Source organism: Manacus vitellinus, unplaced genomic scaffold, assembly GCF_001715985.3.
Source record: "Manacus vitellinus isolate BGI_N305 unplaced genomic scaffold, ASM171598v3 scaffold_24_pilon, whole genome shotgun sequence".
Classification (NCBI taxonomy): Eukaryota; Metazoa; Chordata; class Aves; order Passeriformes; family Pipridae; genus Manacus; species Manacus vitellinus.
In genome coordinates, this window is record NW_021939798.1 from 12,621,880 (window position 1) to 12,639,620 (window position 17,741).

At 43.1% G+C, this 17,741-nt stretch overlaps 1 protein-coding gene across 1 annotated transcript; it reads right to left on the reverse strand.

The window, feature by feature from the left end:
- Positions 1-2,380: 2,380 nt before the first annotated feature.
- Positions 2,381-17,741, reverse strand: DUS1L (dihydrouridine synthase 1 like). The gene is given in 14 exon segments (XM_008921776.3): positions 2,381-2,915; positions 3,291-3,366; positions 6,247-6,284; positions 6,832-6,998; positions 7,768-7,856; positions 8,214-8,310; positions 8,919-9,063; positions 10,443-10,546; positions 10,713-10,795; positions 11,506-11,618; positions 13,299-13,349; positions 14,257-14,365; positions 17,503-17,721; positions 17,724-17,741. Coding segments are annotated over 14 exon segments (1,461 nt in total). The 3' UTR covers positions 2,381-2,763.

The window sequence follows — 17,741 nt, forward strand, 5'->3', positions numbered from 1 at the left end:
CAGTGGGTGAGCAGTGTGCTCCCCAGGACAGTGCTCTTAGTATTTCCTACACCATCTGCTGGTGAGGACTGAGGCTGAGACAAGTCAGTGTTTCACTTTTCTGGTAGTCCATCAGCTGTGAATTTGCAGTGGGGTGAAAACTACCAACCGGTGTGGAACTGACTTCTGCTTCCTCTGATGCTGTTAGGGAATAGGGAAAGGATTACTGTCTGCTTTTCAAATGAGCTTTGTGCTTCAACTGATGTTATTTGGGCTTCTGTGTTCCTATGGATCTCTGAATTCCATTCAACATCTTATGGGCTTGCTGTTGTAGTTTTAGACCGCCTCGTAGGATAACTTGATCAGGCTAAATTAATTTGAATGCGAACAGAAACTGGCTAATAGGGTATGTCAAGCTGTGAGAGAAATGTTCAAGATTCAGTAATTAGAAGTTTGGTAAATTCATAATGCAAGTAAGGCAGTTTCTTGACAGCAAAGAACTAATTCAAGCTTCAGCTTCAGTAGGCTTATTAAAAGCTACAGACTGAAGGGCAGCTGCATTAGCAAGAGATGGTCTAATTCAAACAAGAACTCAAGTGGCAAGACCTGAAAATCTTAGATGATAGATTAGGATGGGTAATCTTCTTGTCCCTGGCCCCACAGATACCACTGTTTCAGTTTTCCAAACGTTCTGCAGCTCTGACTGTTGTATTCCCAGTGCCTGTAGTTTATGTAACTGTGAAGCCTCTGCGTGCATATAGTTTGTACCCTATAAATATATGCTGAGATATGGGAATTTCAGTCTTTGTTTTGATGCACTTTTTGTCTTCTTGATTTTTTTTTAATTTTCTCATATTTTATAAGCTGGTTGCCAAATAAAGGCAGTTGGCTCTCTTTTTGTCAGGTGAACAAATTATGTTTTCTTGTGTGCCTCTGAAAATAGATATGAGAATCCAATTTCCCTCAAACTTGAAGACTGTGCATCATTTTCAGCATCATTCTATATGCAGAGCACTGCCTTTTCATCCCTCTACTCCAGTAAAATTAAATAGTGTATATCTTCTTAAGGGCCTTTGAAACAGAAACAAAATAGGCCATTACCTTGCTGAGTTGGCAGACTACAATTTTTTTATTAAACAGGATAATTAGTGTATTGCCTTGCCTGAAAGTAATCCCTTGTTAGTGCAGGTGCAGGTGTGCCTGGTGTGAATGGGAACCAGCTCGGCTTGGCTCATTTTGTAACTGGGCCTGTGAGTTCACAAGCACTGTTTAGTGACCCAGGGGCCACCTGGACAGTTTTGCCTTGGTAACTGCAAGGTTGGCACCTTCCAGAATGGCTGTTGAAAGTTCAGGTGAAACTTTTTTCCATTAGTGTGGTGATTTGTAGCTGGATGCACAGAGGGAGGTCTGTGTTGCAGTGCTGAGCTGAGCAGCTCTCCAGCCCTGTTCAGTTTTTCAGCCTCCAGCCCTGCCACAGGACAGGAGTGAACAGGGTAAGCTCTGTCTGCATTTCTCCATTGCACCTGTTAAGAAATGCCTTGGGAGGGAGGTCGGGACAAATATACTTTAAATACTAATTCTATATAGAAATGTGTCCAATTGGTATTCTCAAGTATAAGGCCCTTCCTGAATTTAGGAGCCAGAAACCAGCTTGATCGTTCCTTTGCACTGGTAAGTGATTCTGTGATGGGACTGTATTTGTGAGAGGTGTTCTAAAATCTGTGTGGGTACGATGACAGAACCTCTCCCCCAGCCCAGTCCCCCTGTGCTGAACTGGTTGTTTCGCATGCAACCGTCTTTTCGGACTTCATAAATTTTCTCTGGCACAGTGAGGAGGAGAATGATAACTTTCTGATGTTTTTGGGAAACTGTAAATGGGAAGGGGTCCGTTAAGCCGTTTGAAAAACAGCATAATGAACATTTAGCTTTTTTGCTAGAAGAGGGGGAATAGACCACGAAACTCAAAATACCTGACAGCTTTACGTGTATGTCTGAGGCAAGAGGTGGACTATTTCCCCAAGATGGTGGGAGAGGTGGTTTCCAGTTCCCATCTTTAAAAAAGTCATGTGTAGACCTGGTTTTGACACACTTCTCTCAGAATTTCTCAGGTGGGAAGCGGAAAGAATGATCATATAATAAAATATAAGACTTTGAGCAGGGAAAGGTTCACGAACTTGGTTCCAATTTACCACATAATTTTAGACAACCTGCTCTGTTAAAATAGAGATTTTATCTTCCCCCAACCTTTGGCTCATGGAAGACTTAAGTTTTATCATACTGTAAGAAACTAATAATTGTTAATGTGATTATAGCAACATCTTACAGTTTTAAGTTCACATTTCCCAAGTACTGCTGCATTCCTTTCTGCATTGAAAGCGTGGCCTGCTAAAACACAGATAGATGTGACACATTTTCTGTTAGTAAGTCTGATGTTATTTTTAGTATGCCAGAAGGCTGTTCTAATACAATAAATTTATTTCCCAGTATTAAAAACAGCACATGGAGGGTTAATGAACATACAAAGGGCAGAGTGTTATGGCAGCTTATATAGGTTGCCCCCCACCCAAAAATGCAGCATTTTCAGTCTTTAAAACACAGCATGAGACCTTTAATTGCATCCTTTTTATTTCAAATGCAGGATAATTCCCTGAGTAAGCAGTTTTTTACTTAAATAAAACTTTTCCAGAACTGAATCATGTGGAACAAGTTCACACAGCTGATGGTTCTTTGGCCCAGGGAAGCAGCGGCCTGGCAGGAGCTCTTGGACTGTTCATTTCCAAAGCTTCACACTGCACTGTCACCAGCCTCTTTCAGCACCACAGCCTCCCCCACCTCTGCCTCTCCTCTCTGACTCATCTCTGGGCTTCGAATTCCTCTTTGACTGTGCTGCCATGAAAGGGATTTTTCATACTTGGTCTTAAAAAGTAATCCATGACCTGAAGAAGCAAGGAAGGGACAAAAAAACCCAAACCAACAATCTGAAATGAGATGACTGCACTGGTAAATGGAACACCTCATTCCTTAAAAAGAATGTGTCTTTATAGTCTGGAAACTGCATCCCAAGGCTTTGAAAGCAGAAGGAATAACATACATAAAGGAAGAGCAGGCTTTTAAAATCATACTATAAACTTTTAGATAGCTATGTATGTAGATTTTAACACACACCCACAACCCATAACCCAAAGACTGAAGTAATGAATATACAGGTAAGGTGTTGTTTAGGCATGAACCCCACTCAGGCACAATCTTCCTGCCACATACAGGGGAGATGAAATGTTTGCTTGGTGCCTGGTAAGGCCAGGTGCACTTACCTGGACAGTCTGCTGTCTCCTTGAATGCTCTTTTCTTACAGCATCCTCGGCACATGTTAAACACACATTTATTGCCCTGGGTTGGGATGGGAGTGTAAAGAAGCTTGTATCAGTGAAAAGAAAATTATTATGGTTTACTATAATAAGCAACAATACAGCTCTGCACATTCAGATCTTTGGAAAAAACCCATGAACTCAGCCTAATGGAGATGATGCAGCTGATGTCATATTGGTTATCAACTGTTTATACATAAAGAACAAACAAACCCTCCACATTCAACTTATGCAACCCCAGTAACCTGTTGGGCAGCCTGAGTTACCCACCACATGCAGGCACATGCCATAAGCCCTCTGTAACAAGCATGAGCACATTTGTTGCAGGTGAGCTTACAGTTCTCTGCAACACTGAAACATAGTGCCTGACATACTTGCTACCATCTGTAGCTATGCCTAAAATACATGTTACCAAGCAATTACTTCCCTATATGCAGCTTAAAATGTATCTGTGTATTTATTAAAATATAATGTGTGACCCTTAGGGGACAGAAGCAGCTGAGTCCTGGCTAACTGATGATGTGGTTATACCGGCCTGGGTGTCTGGGGTGCTTTGCTACCTCCACCCCAGTTAAAAATTCCTTCAGGTTTAAGGAGGCCTTGGTTCAGTCCCTTTTTTTCCCTCTCTCCCTGCTCCCCTCCCACCCCCAGTTTCATGATATAGCTCAGAAACACATGATCTAGAGGGAAAAATACCCAAACAGGTCCACTCACAAGATTTCAAGGGCTGCCTTCAACATTACAGTGATGCAAGAGCAAAACAGAAATGAGCCTAAGCCCAGCTGCAGCCAATCCTGGCTGACACACCGAGCAATGTCACCAGGATTAACTATGAAACAGGATGGGTTTGAAAGCAGGCCAGACCAGTGCTCAATGTTTTCCCAATAATGAACACAGCAAGAAAAACATTTTCTTCAGTAGCTGCAGCTCCAAATTGAGCCCCACCTGGCTGCTATTGCTTCGGTGAGATAACAATGTTTCAACAGTGAGCAACATCACATGCTTGTGTTCCAGGCCCTCCCCTACCCCCGAGGTGTAATGCTAATTTTTAAGCTAGAACAGAAAATTGCTTCTTGCATTTTACATGCTGCTTTACAGTTATATTAGCAGGAATAAATACACTCTGCCCACTCAGCTCAGCAATGCCTCCCTGTCAAGGAAACAGCCATGTTCCCCAAGGGAAAATAAAAGCAAAACAAACTCTTTGCAAATATCAAATACTTGAAGTTTCAATACACAACCTGGAAAACAGCTGCCTTGTTTCGCATTGCTAATAGTGAAAGCCAGTGTTAGTCTGCTACAAGTGCAGAACTGCTTGTTTTGGTAAGGGCTTGGATCCAAACCCAACAAGACCCAGAGCTGCAGGTGCTCCCTGACTCACTACAGGCTGTACTGTGATGATATTTAAAGTATTTGTACTAGTACACTAAAACCCACACTGCACAAATTCAAATTCTCACTTTGCAGGAAAAACTCCATCACCACCAATTATAGTAAGAGGGGGTTTGTTTTTAATTTCATAGTAAAATGTACATGTGTCACTAATGGAAGTTTGGTAATTTGATTCCAAGAGATCTTGGGAAGTTCATCTAAGTCACTCGACTCTCTTACCAGTAAATATCCTCAGCAGCAGTAAGACTGTGCTTTTTTTGGACAGGAAAGCAAATTATTTCAAAGAACCTATATATGTTAGTGATTTTTGTGTAGCACCTTCAACCCCAGATTGCTTAGTTAATGGTTGAGAGGTTTTTGCCTGAGTATGGACTTTCCCCCCCACATATCAGCAGGACTTGACATGCTCCTGCACTATAGGGCACTGGCACAGACCTACCTCAGGATTTCAAATGACAGAATAGGATCATAGAATAATTTGGGTTGGATGGTCATCTAGTCCAACACCCCACAAAAAGAAGGGACATTTTCAACTAGATCAGGTTGCTCAGAGCCCTGTCCAACCTGACCTTGAATGTTTCCAGGAATGGGGCATCCACAACATCTCTGGGCAATCTGGGCCAGCGTCTCACCACCCTCAGCATAAAAAATTACTTCCTTACATCTAGTCTGAATCTACTCTCTTTTACTTTAAACCCATCATCACCCCTTGTCGAACTGCAACCAGCCCTGCTAAAAAAGGTCCATGGCCATCTTTTTTGTAGTCCCCTTTAGGCAATGGAAGGGGCTTTAAGGTCCCCCCAGAGCCTTCTCTTCTCCAGGCTGACCCCCCCCAGCCTGTCTCCATGGCAGAGGGGCTCCATCTCCCTGACCATCTTTGTGGCCTCCTCTGGACCTGCTCTAACAGCTCCATGTCTCTCCTGCACTGAGGGCCCCCGTGCTGGATGTAGCACTCCAGGCAGGGGTCTCACAAGAGCAGAGCAAAAGGGCAGAATCCCCCACCCACTGACCTGCTGCCCATGCCGCTTTCAGTGCACCCCAGGACACAGGTGGTTTCTGGGCAGCAAGTGCACATTGCTGAGTCATGCCCAGCCTCTCACACACCAGCAACCCTAAGTCCTTCTCCCCAAGGCTGCTCTCAATCTGTTCGTCCCTCAGCCTGGATGCATACTGAGGTCTGCCCTGATGCAGGTGCAGCACCAGCATTTGGCTTTGTTAAACCTCAGAGGTTCCCACGGGCCACTGCTCAACCTTGTCCAGGTCCTTCTGGATGGCTCCATTCCTCAGGTGTGTCCACCCTGTGTGCACCCCCAGCCTGACGTCTCTGCAAACCTGCTGAGGCTGCCCTCCATCCCGCTGTCCACATCACTGGTGAGGACATTAAACAGTGCTGGCTCCAGTATAGACCCCCGAGGGTCACCATGTCTTACTGATCTCTGTCCAGACATTGTGCCACTGACCATTACATGGTCATTTAATTTCCATTTAAGGGACGCTTGTACTGACTTACCTTAGGGTTTCCACATTGATCACATTTTGCATATTTGGCTGGAAAGATGAGAGAGAGCTGATTTCAGCAATGGTATTTTTATGTGGAAAAAGTAAGGTAAAAAAAAGAAATCATGATCAGACAAAGCTCAGTGCTTTTCTAGCCGCAGACTCTTTTTGAAATAAAAATACAGTACCTCAAATAACAGTGCTAAGGTAAAGATACTTTGAATTTTTAAGTGCCTCTAAGCTAAATCCAAACACAGAAAATTCTAATCCTCAAGTCAAGCTCAAGACAGGAGGACATCTGCTTGAAATGCATAAAAAATTTCCATTTCAAATACTAGTTACAGCTATAATTCAGTTTGCAAAGCATTTTGATCTTAAAAAGATGCTTATAGTGAATCAGTGACCTGCTACTTTGATTCGTTTTCTTTATTAATGAACATAATTTGAATCACATTGGCTATTACTGAAGTTTTCTAACAATTTCCCCTCTTTTTTAAAGTTTCTACAACTACACAAGCAAGGAAAATATATAGTGGCAACTATGTCAAAGGTGATATCAGCAACTCTCCATGCATTTATGCCAATAAATGGAACTTACGTTTTAAAGATGGATCAAAGCTTTTATTTGGATTTCTTAACTTCTTTTTTTGTTTATTCTTTGACAGAAGCTCAGAATTTCCATCTTCCTCCTCTTCCAGAGTACGTTTCCCTCGTACACCTTTTTCAGTTCCACTGGCTCCATTCTCCTTGCATCTCTCCTTTGGCCTGAAACAGCGAACTTCATCATAAGTTGGCTGGAGGGAAGAAGTAGCTGTTCCCTGGCCACTACTGTGCTTTACTGAAATCTGGGTAAACTGTAAACCTTTGTCATAGCTACAAGAAAGTGTCACTGCCCATAGAAGTGGAATAGAAAAACCTAACTTTTCATGAGTTAATAACAGACACACTGTCAGATGTATCAGCTGGAAAGTCAATTAAAGTTGGCCAGTTAAATTAGGCACCTGTTAGCCTATTATTCCCAGGGTTTACTTAAGCATTTAAGTATTTATTCAAGTATTAATCTTGACACTCTTGTTCTCTTCTTCAGCCCAACTTTCAGCAGAAAGGGAATAAACTATCTGAAAAGTGTCCATACACTACAAGCAACCTTTATAGAATACAATTTAGTTCCCATCTTTGCTACCATGGTAGTTACCAGCAACATTTGTGCTGCATGTAACAATAAAGCACTGTCAGGTAGCATATTTGCTGCACATCAGGTTCTCTTTTTGAGCTACAGGGGAATTCCTGGTTTTTACTTTCCAGAGAAAGAGAGAAATCTGAGGAGGATCTAAAGGAGAAGATGCAAACAACGAGCAACATCCCCAGGAACAAAATAATAACCACGAAAGAAACAAAACAGAGTAAAAATAATCCAAAGTCTTCACTTTTTTTCAATGAATGTAAGCTTCTAGAACAGAATCAGTGGCTGATACTGCTGGAATGGGTGTGAAAGGTCTATGAGTACCTTTAAGTATCAGAATAGATGACTCACCCTGGCCTGATGTATGGCTGACAGATCCAGTGGAAAAAAGGTAACCCTTCTTTTGGCTTTTCTCCTTCTTTCTGATTAGCTATTTCTTCCTGCAGCATAGAGTTACAGTCACTTTTCCTGGAGTTCTCAGGCAATATGCTAAATAACACTTCAACTCCAGGAAACCACAAACTGAAATTCAAGCTAACAATTATTGACAGTTACATACGAAAAAACCCTCTACTAAGACAGGTGAATTGAAGCACACTTGTAACTCATAAATCAGCTTTATCCCATGTAAAGTTGTTCAGGCTTAAGGGGATGCTACTGCAGTAGACTACCAATATCAGGGTTGGTAAAGCCACAAAGTTCCAGAAAAGTGACCAATGGGTGTCAACTGCATGACACATATGGCACATTCCCACCAAGTGCAGACAGTTCTGGGAGATTGGGGCCCATCTTGGTACCTGGCATCGCAGTTTCAGCTCCCTGTTGACATCTACAATCCCCTCTAGCGTCTTCACTTTCGCTAATTCTTCACGCAGCTGCTGGTAAACTTGAAGCCTGAGGCAAATCCCAAACATCAAGTCATATTTAGACTGAGATCAACTAAACATATCTTTATAAAAGTTTCTTATAGATTTTTCCTAGTGCACTTGCCTTTGGTAAAAGCCTATGTTCTTCCCTCTAACTCCAGAGAAAAGCACACATACCTCTTTTCCAGATAAATACTTGGAATACAACCAAGGTACTTTGAGATAAGTTCACATGAATGTATAGTGCACCAGCTGCTCCTCAGTAACTGCCCATGGCCATGCTTTTGGTCCACAACAAATGCAAGAGCACTTTGCTTCACAGTGAACAAGGAGTGAGTTAACTCATGCTTGCCATGAGGGGCACGTGTGCATAAGGGGAATTACCACATGGCAGCTACTGCGCTGTGAGCTCACACCCCAGCTTGTCTTGGGGCAGTTTGTTCATTCCCCATGCCCTGTTTCCCAGATATGATGTGAAGGGTAAAGGCCTCAGCCCACATCCTCTCCAGCCAGGTCCAGGAAAGAAAACCTTGCAGAACACTCGTTCTGGCCCATCAAATCCTTGTCCAGAAAACCTAGACACTTGATAAGCAGGATGAGCCCTAAAAACATTAAGAGTTCTCTGGAGATACTCACGTGTGATGCCAGAGCTTGAAGAGATGAGCCCTAACGTAAGACAATGGACAAGGGTACTTCTGCACTATCTCCAGATACTCCTCAGCCATCTCCCACACCAAGGGGTTTCGGCCTTCAAACAAGGCTGGATTATGAAGATTACCTTCTAGGGAATAAAAAGAAATACTCAAACTTTCATTTCAGGATTGAAACAAAAAACAAAATCTGGAGATTGATCAGCTCTGTCTGTTGTAATTCTACCAGCCAGCCACAGACACATCACCCATGTACTACTCACAAGAGGGACACAGGATCCGTAAAACTCTAGCCTCACCTCAGGACACTGTATTTCACTATACAATTCTTAATTGAGCCCAATTGCACATATCTATGTCAGGATAGGTGCAATTGTGCAAGAATTGTAACAGAAAGCTAGAACTTGTTTCGCTCAGGAAGACTGCAAGATGCCTTCTCAAACGGGTTAGATGTTTTTTTTCTTCCTTCTGCATGTCAGAGAAAGTTGCAGGGAGAAGTGAACAATCTCTCTTTCTCCCTAGTATGCAGAGAGATAACATGTTTGCAGATGTGTACAAGGCCTCCTCAGGCCAGAGAGGGTGGGAGGGGAGAGAGAAGACACAAAAAGCCTTGGAGAGGGCGGGGCGTTGCTTTTTTTTCCCCTGGGGCCCTGGTGTGTGCACCATCGTTAAGAAGTGGTCCTTGCATCTGAAATAAACCTTTTTTTTAATCCTTCAACTGCCTTGGCGTTCTTGGGAAGAATACCCGCATATGTTTTACCTTACAATCTAATTAAAGTACAATTTCTAGAAAGGCATCTAACCTTGACACAAAGACAGGAAAAAAAATAATAAATGGAGAAATCACCACTTCTGTTGTCCAACGGTTAAATACTTAAACAACAAGTCTTACCTTATGTCTGTATTGACATTTGTCTGGCCTAAGTTTACAGATACAGCTTCTCACTATGCTTTTCTCTACTGGCTTCACAAGCCTTTTGTTAACAAGTATTTTCTAAAACCAAGATTCTACAATCCCCCAGAAAATATCCTTCATTGCTGTAACTGTGTGAGTGATTGGAAGCTCTTTCTGATGCCTATCCTAGTTCTTCCCGTAGGAAGTTATGTCAATTCTTTCTTGTCCCAACCCAACATGAAACATCTGCAGAATATTAATCCACAGATGCACTTAGTTAATTAAGAACCACTCAAAAACTGTTCCATTGATTAACAAATGTAATGAAAATATTCCAGGAAAACAGGAGTCCCCTATGCCTTTGCCAAGTAATTAGATTTGAGTTGTTCAGTACTGCAAGTCCAGCACAACAATTCTTACAAATCTTAAGTGATTCCTGGTCCTGCTAAGAGATGGTCAATATAAGAGGAGAGAGAATGGCCACTCCACTGTCAATCAAAGCTGTTTACCAAGTCAATCTGACATAAGCTTTTAATAAATGTATATGGGGTTGCTAAGAGAATAAGAAACAGTTTGTATTCTCATCTGTTACGAGTAAGAGTTCATTTTCTTTACCTGCACTCATGACGCCATGTACTCCTGTCTTACGGATACATTCTTCCACGTCACTGAGACACTGGATGTTTCCATTTGCGAATACAGGAATGTTTACAGCTTTTCTATACCAATGAATAAAAGAGATGCATAAAACTGAGAATTTGAGTCAACCTACAAATTCTCCTCCTGTCACACAAATTTGTTTGCTCTTCAATGTCACTGCACACTCTGCTTAAAATCCAGTGTGTTAGCAGGAATTCACTAAGACTGGTACTGCTCACTGCTCACCTGACAGCTTGAATGTGCTCCCAAGATGCCACACCAGCAAGTGGTCCTTTCTGTTCCTTAGTACGGCCATGCACAGTCAGCAGCTGGAACACAAAATTACATTTACTTTTCACAGGTATGAAACACTGGAACAAATCCGCTGACAAAAATTTCCTGTCACCCTATACACTTCATGGATGCACTGAATTCCCACTGCTATTTCAACAGTGCAGGCAGTTTAGCATCACAGAAAGATGTCAGCAGCTCACCTACCATGGCATGGTCTTGGGCTCCTTTCAGTTTGTTATTCCATGGCATGACAAGATTGTACCATGGGAGAACCTACAGATTTCCTTTTGCACTGGATTCCATTTGTGATATATTGATCTAGCTTTCTTCTCAGCAGAAGGTCCAAATACTGTCACTACTGGCTCTAACTACAGACCATCTCTTCCAGTTTAACTGGAGTTAGATCCAAGAAGGCTGCCTCTTTCTTCAGCAGTGGTGGTCATCTTCGATATTCTTTTTTTCTACAGTCCTACACTGCCTCCTGCAGCACTCTGGAAAACTGAGATGCTCAAGCACAGTAAAGGATGCAGTGATTACAAGAGACTCTGAAATCATCATGTCTCCTGTATCATGCTATTGACCTGCTGCCTGGCACTGCAAAAACACATACTCACTGTATCCTGTTTGCTCTGTCTGCAAAACAGTGCAGCCTATTCATCTCCACAGTACACCAAGAACTGGTCATCAGATACTTGACACAAAGACATGTCCAACGCAAGAGTACAGGGAGCAGCTGCCTCCTTACCTGGCAGCCAGCTTTCTCCAGCATCTGTGCATACTTCACTGTCTTGTCAATGTCTGGGAAAACGCGGATTTTGCATGTGATGGGAACAGAGAGCTTCTCGTTAGCCAGTAAAACTGAGAAAGATTGAAAGGACAGGTAAGTGGGCTTCACAATGCTATGAAAAGTGTCTACTCTCCTCAAGATCTGATACCATGTGTAGTATGGAAAAAGCCTGAGCAGTTAATGCTGTGTAATTCTCACACCTTAAAAAATCAGCAGTGTCCTCCGCAATCCTTATTGCATAGGTTATTCAAGTGACAGTAAAACATAAAGCACAAAATCTGCATTCTAACAAGGTGGCATAAAATAGTCACCATTTAATAGCCCTAATGTTTCCACCCCATCAAACCTTCACTTTCAAGGACCATCCCCTCAAAACTTAATTACTGATACAAGGTTAATTATCATCACAAGCTATTGTACTCCTCCAGTGTTAACACTTGCTTGTCTACCTTTCCTATGAAAGGTGCTTTGCTTCTTTGCAAATTATCACCCAAATAATCATGACAAAGTAGAGTCTTGTCCATGGCAAGCAGAGGCTTGTCAACTGAGGCAGAGTGTGGACCCGAGTAAGTAGTAAATGTAGATCACAGAGTCAAGGTGAAATCTAGAACATGTTAAACTCCTATAGTTCTTACACAGTGCATGGAATCACAAAAATACTAAAAAAGGGAGCCAATAGGAAAAGACTGAGTAAGGGTATCTCTGAAATTCTCTTCTCTTCCAGACTTTGGATGTACAATGTAGGAAGTCACCTGCTGTCTTCTAACGCAAATCCTACGAGCTCCAGTGATAAGTACTCCCTATCACCCTTTCAAAGGAGCACACAAGCAAGGCGTACATAGGTTCAGGCAGAAAAGAGAACTCCAACATTTCAAAGGCAGCTGGGGAAGAAGGACGAAGAAGACCACAGTCTAAAATAACTCTCCTACTAGACAGCCTCAGTTCCCACCCAACTAGATGACCTGAGCTCTATTCACATCTTGAGCCTATTCTGATTTCCATATTTCACAACAACCACATTACATGCTGGGCAAGGAAGCACCATCTCTCTTCCCAGGTTCTCAGCAGTGTCTTTGTGCCAAACAGCACTCAAGATTCCTCAGACCACAGGGAATGCAAACAGAAATAAGACTCTAACTTCATGGTTCAGACACTTGCTTCCAAGTGGGGTGGAGGCACATTCTCAGTTCTACACAATGACCAAAACCTTGCTTTTTACATCAGTTACAAATGCATGTCTTAAAAAAAAGGTCACAACAGCTACTGAGAGCCTGAAAACAACCTACACAAATTAGGAGAAGAAAGACATGTACTCTGCTGTGGACAGACAGAGTACACTGAATTGATCAGAAAAGGGTAACTGTGACTCCAAGCAGAAACCTGTCTCTTGGCACCTGAGAACTCCAAAGTGAAAAAGTAAGGTACTGGGAGTTCTGCTGTTTATAGAGTTGGAGAGCCACTGAGCCATCATATGAAACTGGAACTTAATTGACTCACTTTCACCTAAAATTGTTTTCAGGTACTGAAGACTTTTAACAGATCTAGTATGAGTTTGCAGTGGGATACCACCAAGTATCTTGAGGGTGCCACTGTATTACAGCAAGAAAGAAAGAAAAAAAAAACAATGCAAAAAACCCCCCAAAACCTAAATACAACCCTCCCCAAAGAAACATGCTGCACCTCCTTTCCCCAAAAATCCCTAAAGCTCCTCTCAATGATGTGTTCTTTCAATTCCCTCTCTAAATACTTACTCATTCTCTGAAGAAGATCCCACTCCTCTTGCAGAAATGCTCCGTAGTGACCTATGATAAAATAGCATAAGACAGATTTGTGCAGAGGAGTAAGATCCTGAAGCACACAGCTCTCATAAACACTCACATACAAAGATCTAGACACTCATATGCCTCATCAGCAGAAACAGAGTTGCTCTGTCCTGCCCCAACTGGAAGTTGGATCATTCTGTTGCCCCTGCCACACTAGATTTACAGGGTAAACAAGGAATCCCCGCACCCTGCTTTCACTGGTACTCCCTAGGGCTGGTGTGTTGACACTGGCAGCTCAAAGTCCAACTTTCAGAGGTTTATATCAGATGTTTAAAAAATCCAGTTAGGATAAAAGCTGGTAAGACTGAAAGATCTGTTTGCTCTGTACGCCACTGATCATTTCCTACTAGTCTTTGAAAGACATTTTAGAAGAGGAATGGGCATTTACTGAATACATTTTCCTCAACATCCTAACTGATCCCAAATTTCCAAACACAGGCTTTGGTTTTCAAACATGTAGTATCTGTAAGGGTGTAAGCAGGTGTCCTCTTCTACACTACTGTGAATAAACTCTGTGCAAGTATCCAGAAAACAGGAGATGATAAATGTCTGCATGATGTAATTTTAAATGTAGTTTTTCAAAATTAGGCTGTTTGAGCAACTGAAATCAGAAAGAAAATCAAGCTCTTACTAAGAATACTTTTTGTGAAGGATATTCTAGACACAGGAGCTGGCACTTAAGAGAAATGGGAATTAATTATTAGTATATCTAATTTTTGCTTTAGGTACTACAAAGCATTACCTGTTACAGTGGGTATAAATAAGTCTGACTTCAGCAGTTCTGCAGCTCCTCCCCAAGGCTTGTCCCTCTTCTCGTATTACTGCCAACGTTCACATTTGGAACATGCCATTTCTCTGTTTATTCAGGGTTCAGGTTTGCACGTACCTCTCTTTGCAATCATTTGGGGGCAACCCAAATTTAGGTCTATGGCATCACAGTAATCCTGAGCCAACAGCGCTGCCTGGACAAACACTTCAGGATCATTGGCACAGAACTGTGAAAACCAAAGAAAAGTGGAATAATCAGGCAATAGCTTTCTTCAGGTTGTCCTGGTTTGAGATCCCTAAAATCCAATTCCCGAGTCCAAGCCCCCCTCCCAGGGATTTCTCGAGTCAGCTGATGGTCCCCCCACCACAAGGTACTGACAACACATTATGATGTAGTTATGAAGCAACTACCTGCTACATAAAACAGGCATAATATGCACAGTTAATAACAGCAAACACCATTTCTCAAACTGATCAAGGGAAGTCAATTGATACAATCTTTTTGGACTTCAGTAAAGCATTTGATGCTGTTTCTCACAATCCACAGCTGGATAAACACATCACGTGATGGGTGAACAACTGGCTCACAGGTCAGGTGCAAAGGGCTACAGTAAGTGGGGTGACATCAGGTTGGAACTGGTCACTATTGGGGTTCTGCAGGGCTCCATCCTCGGCCCAGAGCTCTTCAACATCTTCATGACTTGTAACTTTGCCAATGATACTAAACTGGGAGGAGCTGTAGACTCCCTCAAAGGCAGGGAGGCCCTACAGAGGGACCCTGACAAATCAGCAGGCTGGGCAATCACCAGCCATATGAAGTTTAACAAAGATGAGTGCCAGGTCCTGTACCTGGATGAGGTGATGCTGTGTGTACGGACAGACTGGGGAATGAGATGCTGGAGAACAGTGCCAGGAAAGGGACCTGGGGGTTCTGGTCGGTGGCCAGTTGGACATGAGTCAGCAGTGCCCTGGCAGCCAGGAGGACCAGCTGTGTCCTGGGGGCAGTTTGGGTGCCACAGTATAAACAAGATTAGAGAGAGTCCAAAGGAGGCTACGAAGATGGTGAAGGGTCTGTAGGGGCCAGATGAGAAATGGCTGAGGTCACTTAATTTGTTCAGCCCCAAGGAGACTGAGGGGAGACTCCACAGCAGTCCAAAACTTCCTCATGAGGGGAAGGAGAGGGACATCACCGATCTCTGCTCTGATGATCAGTAATGAGGAACAGCTGGAGCTGTGTCAGGGCAGGGTCAGGTTGGATCTCAGGAAAAGGTTCTTCCCCCAGAGGGTGGTTGGGCACTGAACAGGCTCCCCAGGGCAGTTGTCACGGCCCCAAGGCTGCCAGAGCTCCAGGAGTGGTTGGACAATGCTCTCAGGCACAGAGTGGGATTGTTGGGGTGTCCTGTGCAGGGCCAGGAGTTAGACTTTGATAATCCTAGTGGGTCCCTTTCAACTCAGGATATTCTATGAAAAAAAAAAAACCCAAACAAAACCAGTGACACTTACCAGCTAAAGATCCTCAACCTTCAAATGACAAAATGAGAAAAATGAGCATTCAAGAGGCAAAGAAATATTTGATGAATATTTTACATGTGGTACTCTAGAATAAACCAGAACAACTCTTAAAATTCCCTGTAGAACAAATAGCTGCAGCATTTTATCACATCAAGGTGGTGCAGAGGAAAAGAGTTACCTGTAGTATCCCTGGGTCTTGAGACAACTCAAACTTTGTAGATACTAATAAGCACTACTGTGCCGAAAATGAATTCCCACTAGCATGGAATGTGAAACAGACACAGGGACTATTAGTCAAATGCTCAGTCTTAAATATAATTTACATTTAAAGCACAGTGTAAAAATAAAATTAAGAAAAAATAGATTAATTTGAAACTGCTTTGTTGAAGAGGACAGAGCCAGACTATTCCTCTCATTTATGCTTTTAAACAGATTTTCTAAAATTCATTATTAACAAAAATCAATGCCATCACATCTTTAAATAAACTTGAAACAAAATTTGAACTCAAACACTTCTGAGCAGAAAGTGTTACCTAAACCTATCGCACTACATAAATTATGGCTGACACCAACTAAAAAAAAATCACTTGCTTTCTCTGAGATGACTGAAACAATGGAAAGCCTCCAACCAAGCCACATAGTGAGGATGTTTACACTGTTAACAAAGCCTACAGAGCAAGCTGAGCTCAGATGTACCTCTGCCTAATCTAATCCCAAGAGTCTGTGACCAAATCTGTAAGGATTGCTGCACTAGGTCAATCCAAAGATTACTCTACTTAGTTCTGTACTTTATGTCCAATAGCAGTGAGTGGGAAGAAAGATAACACAGCAAGCTCACAGTAAGTGACCCTCTTCAGGCAGTCGCCCCTGGAACACACAGCTTACTGAGCTGAAGATCTGTGACTTACAGCTTTCTAAGACGACTTGAATTTCTTGTATTTTTCTGTGGCAAAAGAAACTTCCCACACATGAATAATATACCAGACCCTGAGATTAGCTCAGTCGGTCAAAGCACGGTGTGAATAACACCAAGGTTGTGGGCTGCAGTAATGAATTCTGCAGTTTATAACTATCACTACACTTACTGGATTCTCATTTGTCATCTTCAAGTCAGTAATACTTCCACTGACTTCTCTCATCTCTTCCAGGGTGGAGTCCTCACCCATTTAAGTGCTCCATGTGTGGAAATCAGCCATTCCTCTGCTCATGACAACTGTCTTCCCCTGTATTATTCTCCAGCTCCACAAGCCATTCTCCATCTTTGGGATAGAGTGAAGTACCTGAACATCACACAGTACTCAGGAAGCAGAAGCAAAACATGCTTTAAGCCTTCCTATCTTCCTTGCGTCCTTTCTCTATAGCTAAGCACCGAGCTTGGTGTTTCAGAGAGCTACTCAAAAAACTGTGATTCTCCCTGAGTGGTATCAAATCTGGGGGATACCTTGGCTCCACAAGACCAGTTGTAATCTGTCTCTAAAAATGAGGTGCAGGGGACTGAAACCCTGTGAGAAGTCCAGTGCTCCAGGCCCCTGTAGTTAAGACACCAAATTCTCTCGTACACGAGATGAACAGAAAAACACACTTATCTTCATGAACTAAGTATTGTCAGGGGTATTTACGTGAAGAAATGAGATTTCTGTCGTCCTACACAACCACGTTAAAATCTGAATGAACCTGACTAGCTTTAACTCACGCACATTTGGAAAACGCCTGGATGTGTTAATATGAGCAGGGAGGAAGGCGCGGGCGCGTTTGGCAGTGCTGACTTGCGTTCGCAGCGTTGCCCAAGAGCGGCATGGCACGGTGAGCCCGGGGCAGCTCCTCCGGCAGCCAGGGCGGGGGCCGCGCTCACCTGCACGATGAGCGGGCGATCCTCGGGACAGGCCTCGCCGTAGAGGTTCTCGCGGCGGTAGTTGGCGTCCCTGAGGAAGACCTGGGCGTGCAGCATCGGCGTGTAGCAGAGCTGGGCGCCGTGGCGGCGGCTCAGCAGCCTCCAGGCCAGCTCGCTCTGGTCCACCATGGGCGCCACCACGTAATGGGCGCTCCGCAGCGTCTCCCTCCAGAAGGCCCTCTCCCGCGCAGCTTCGGCAT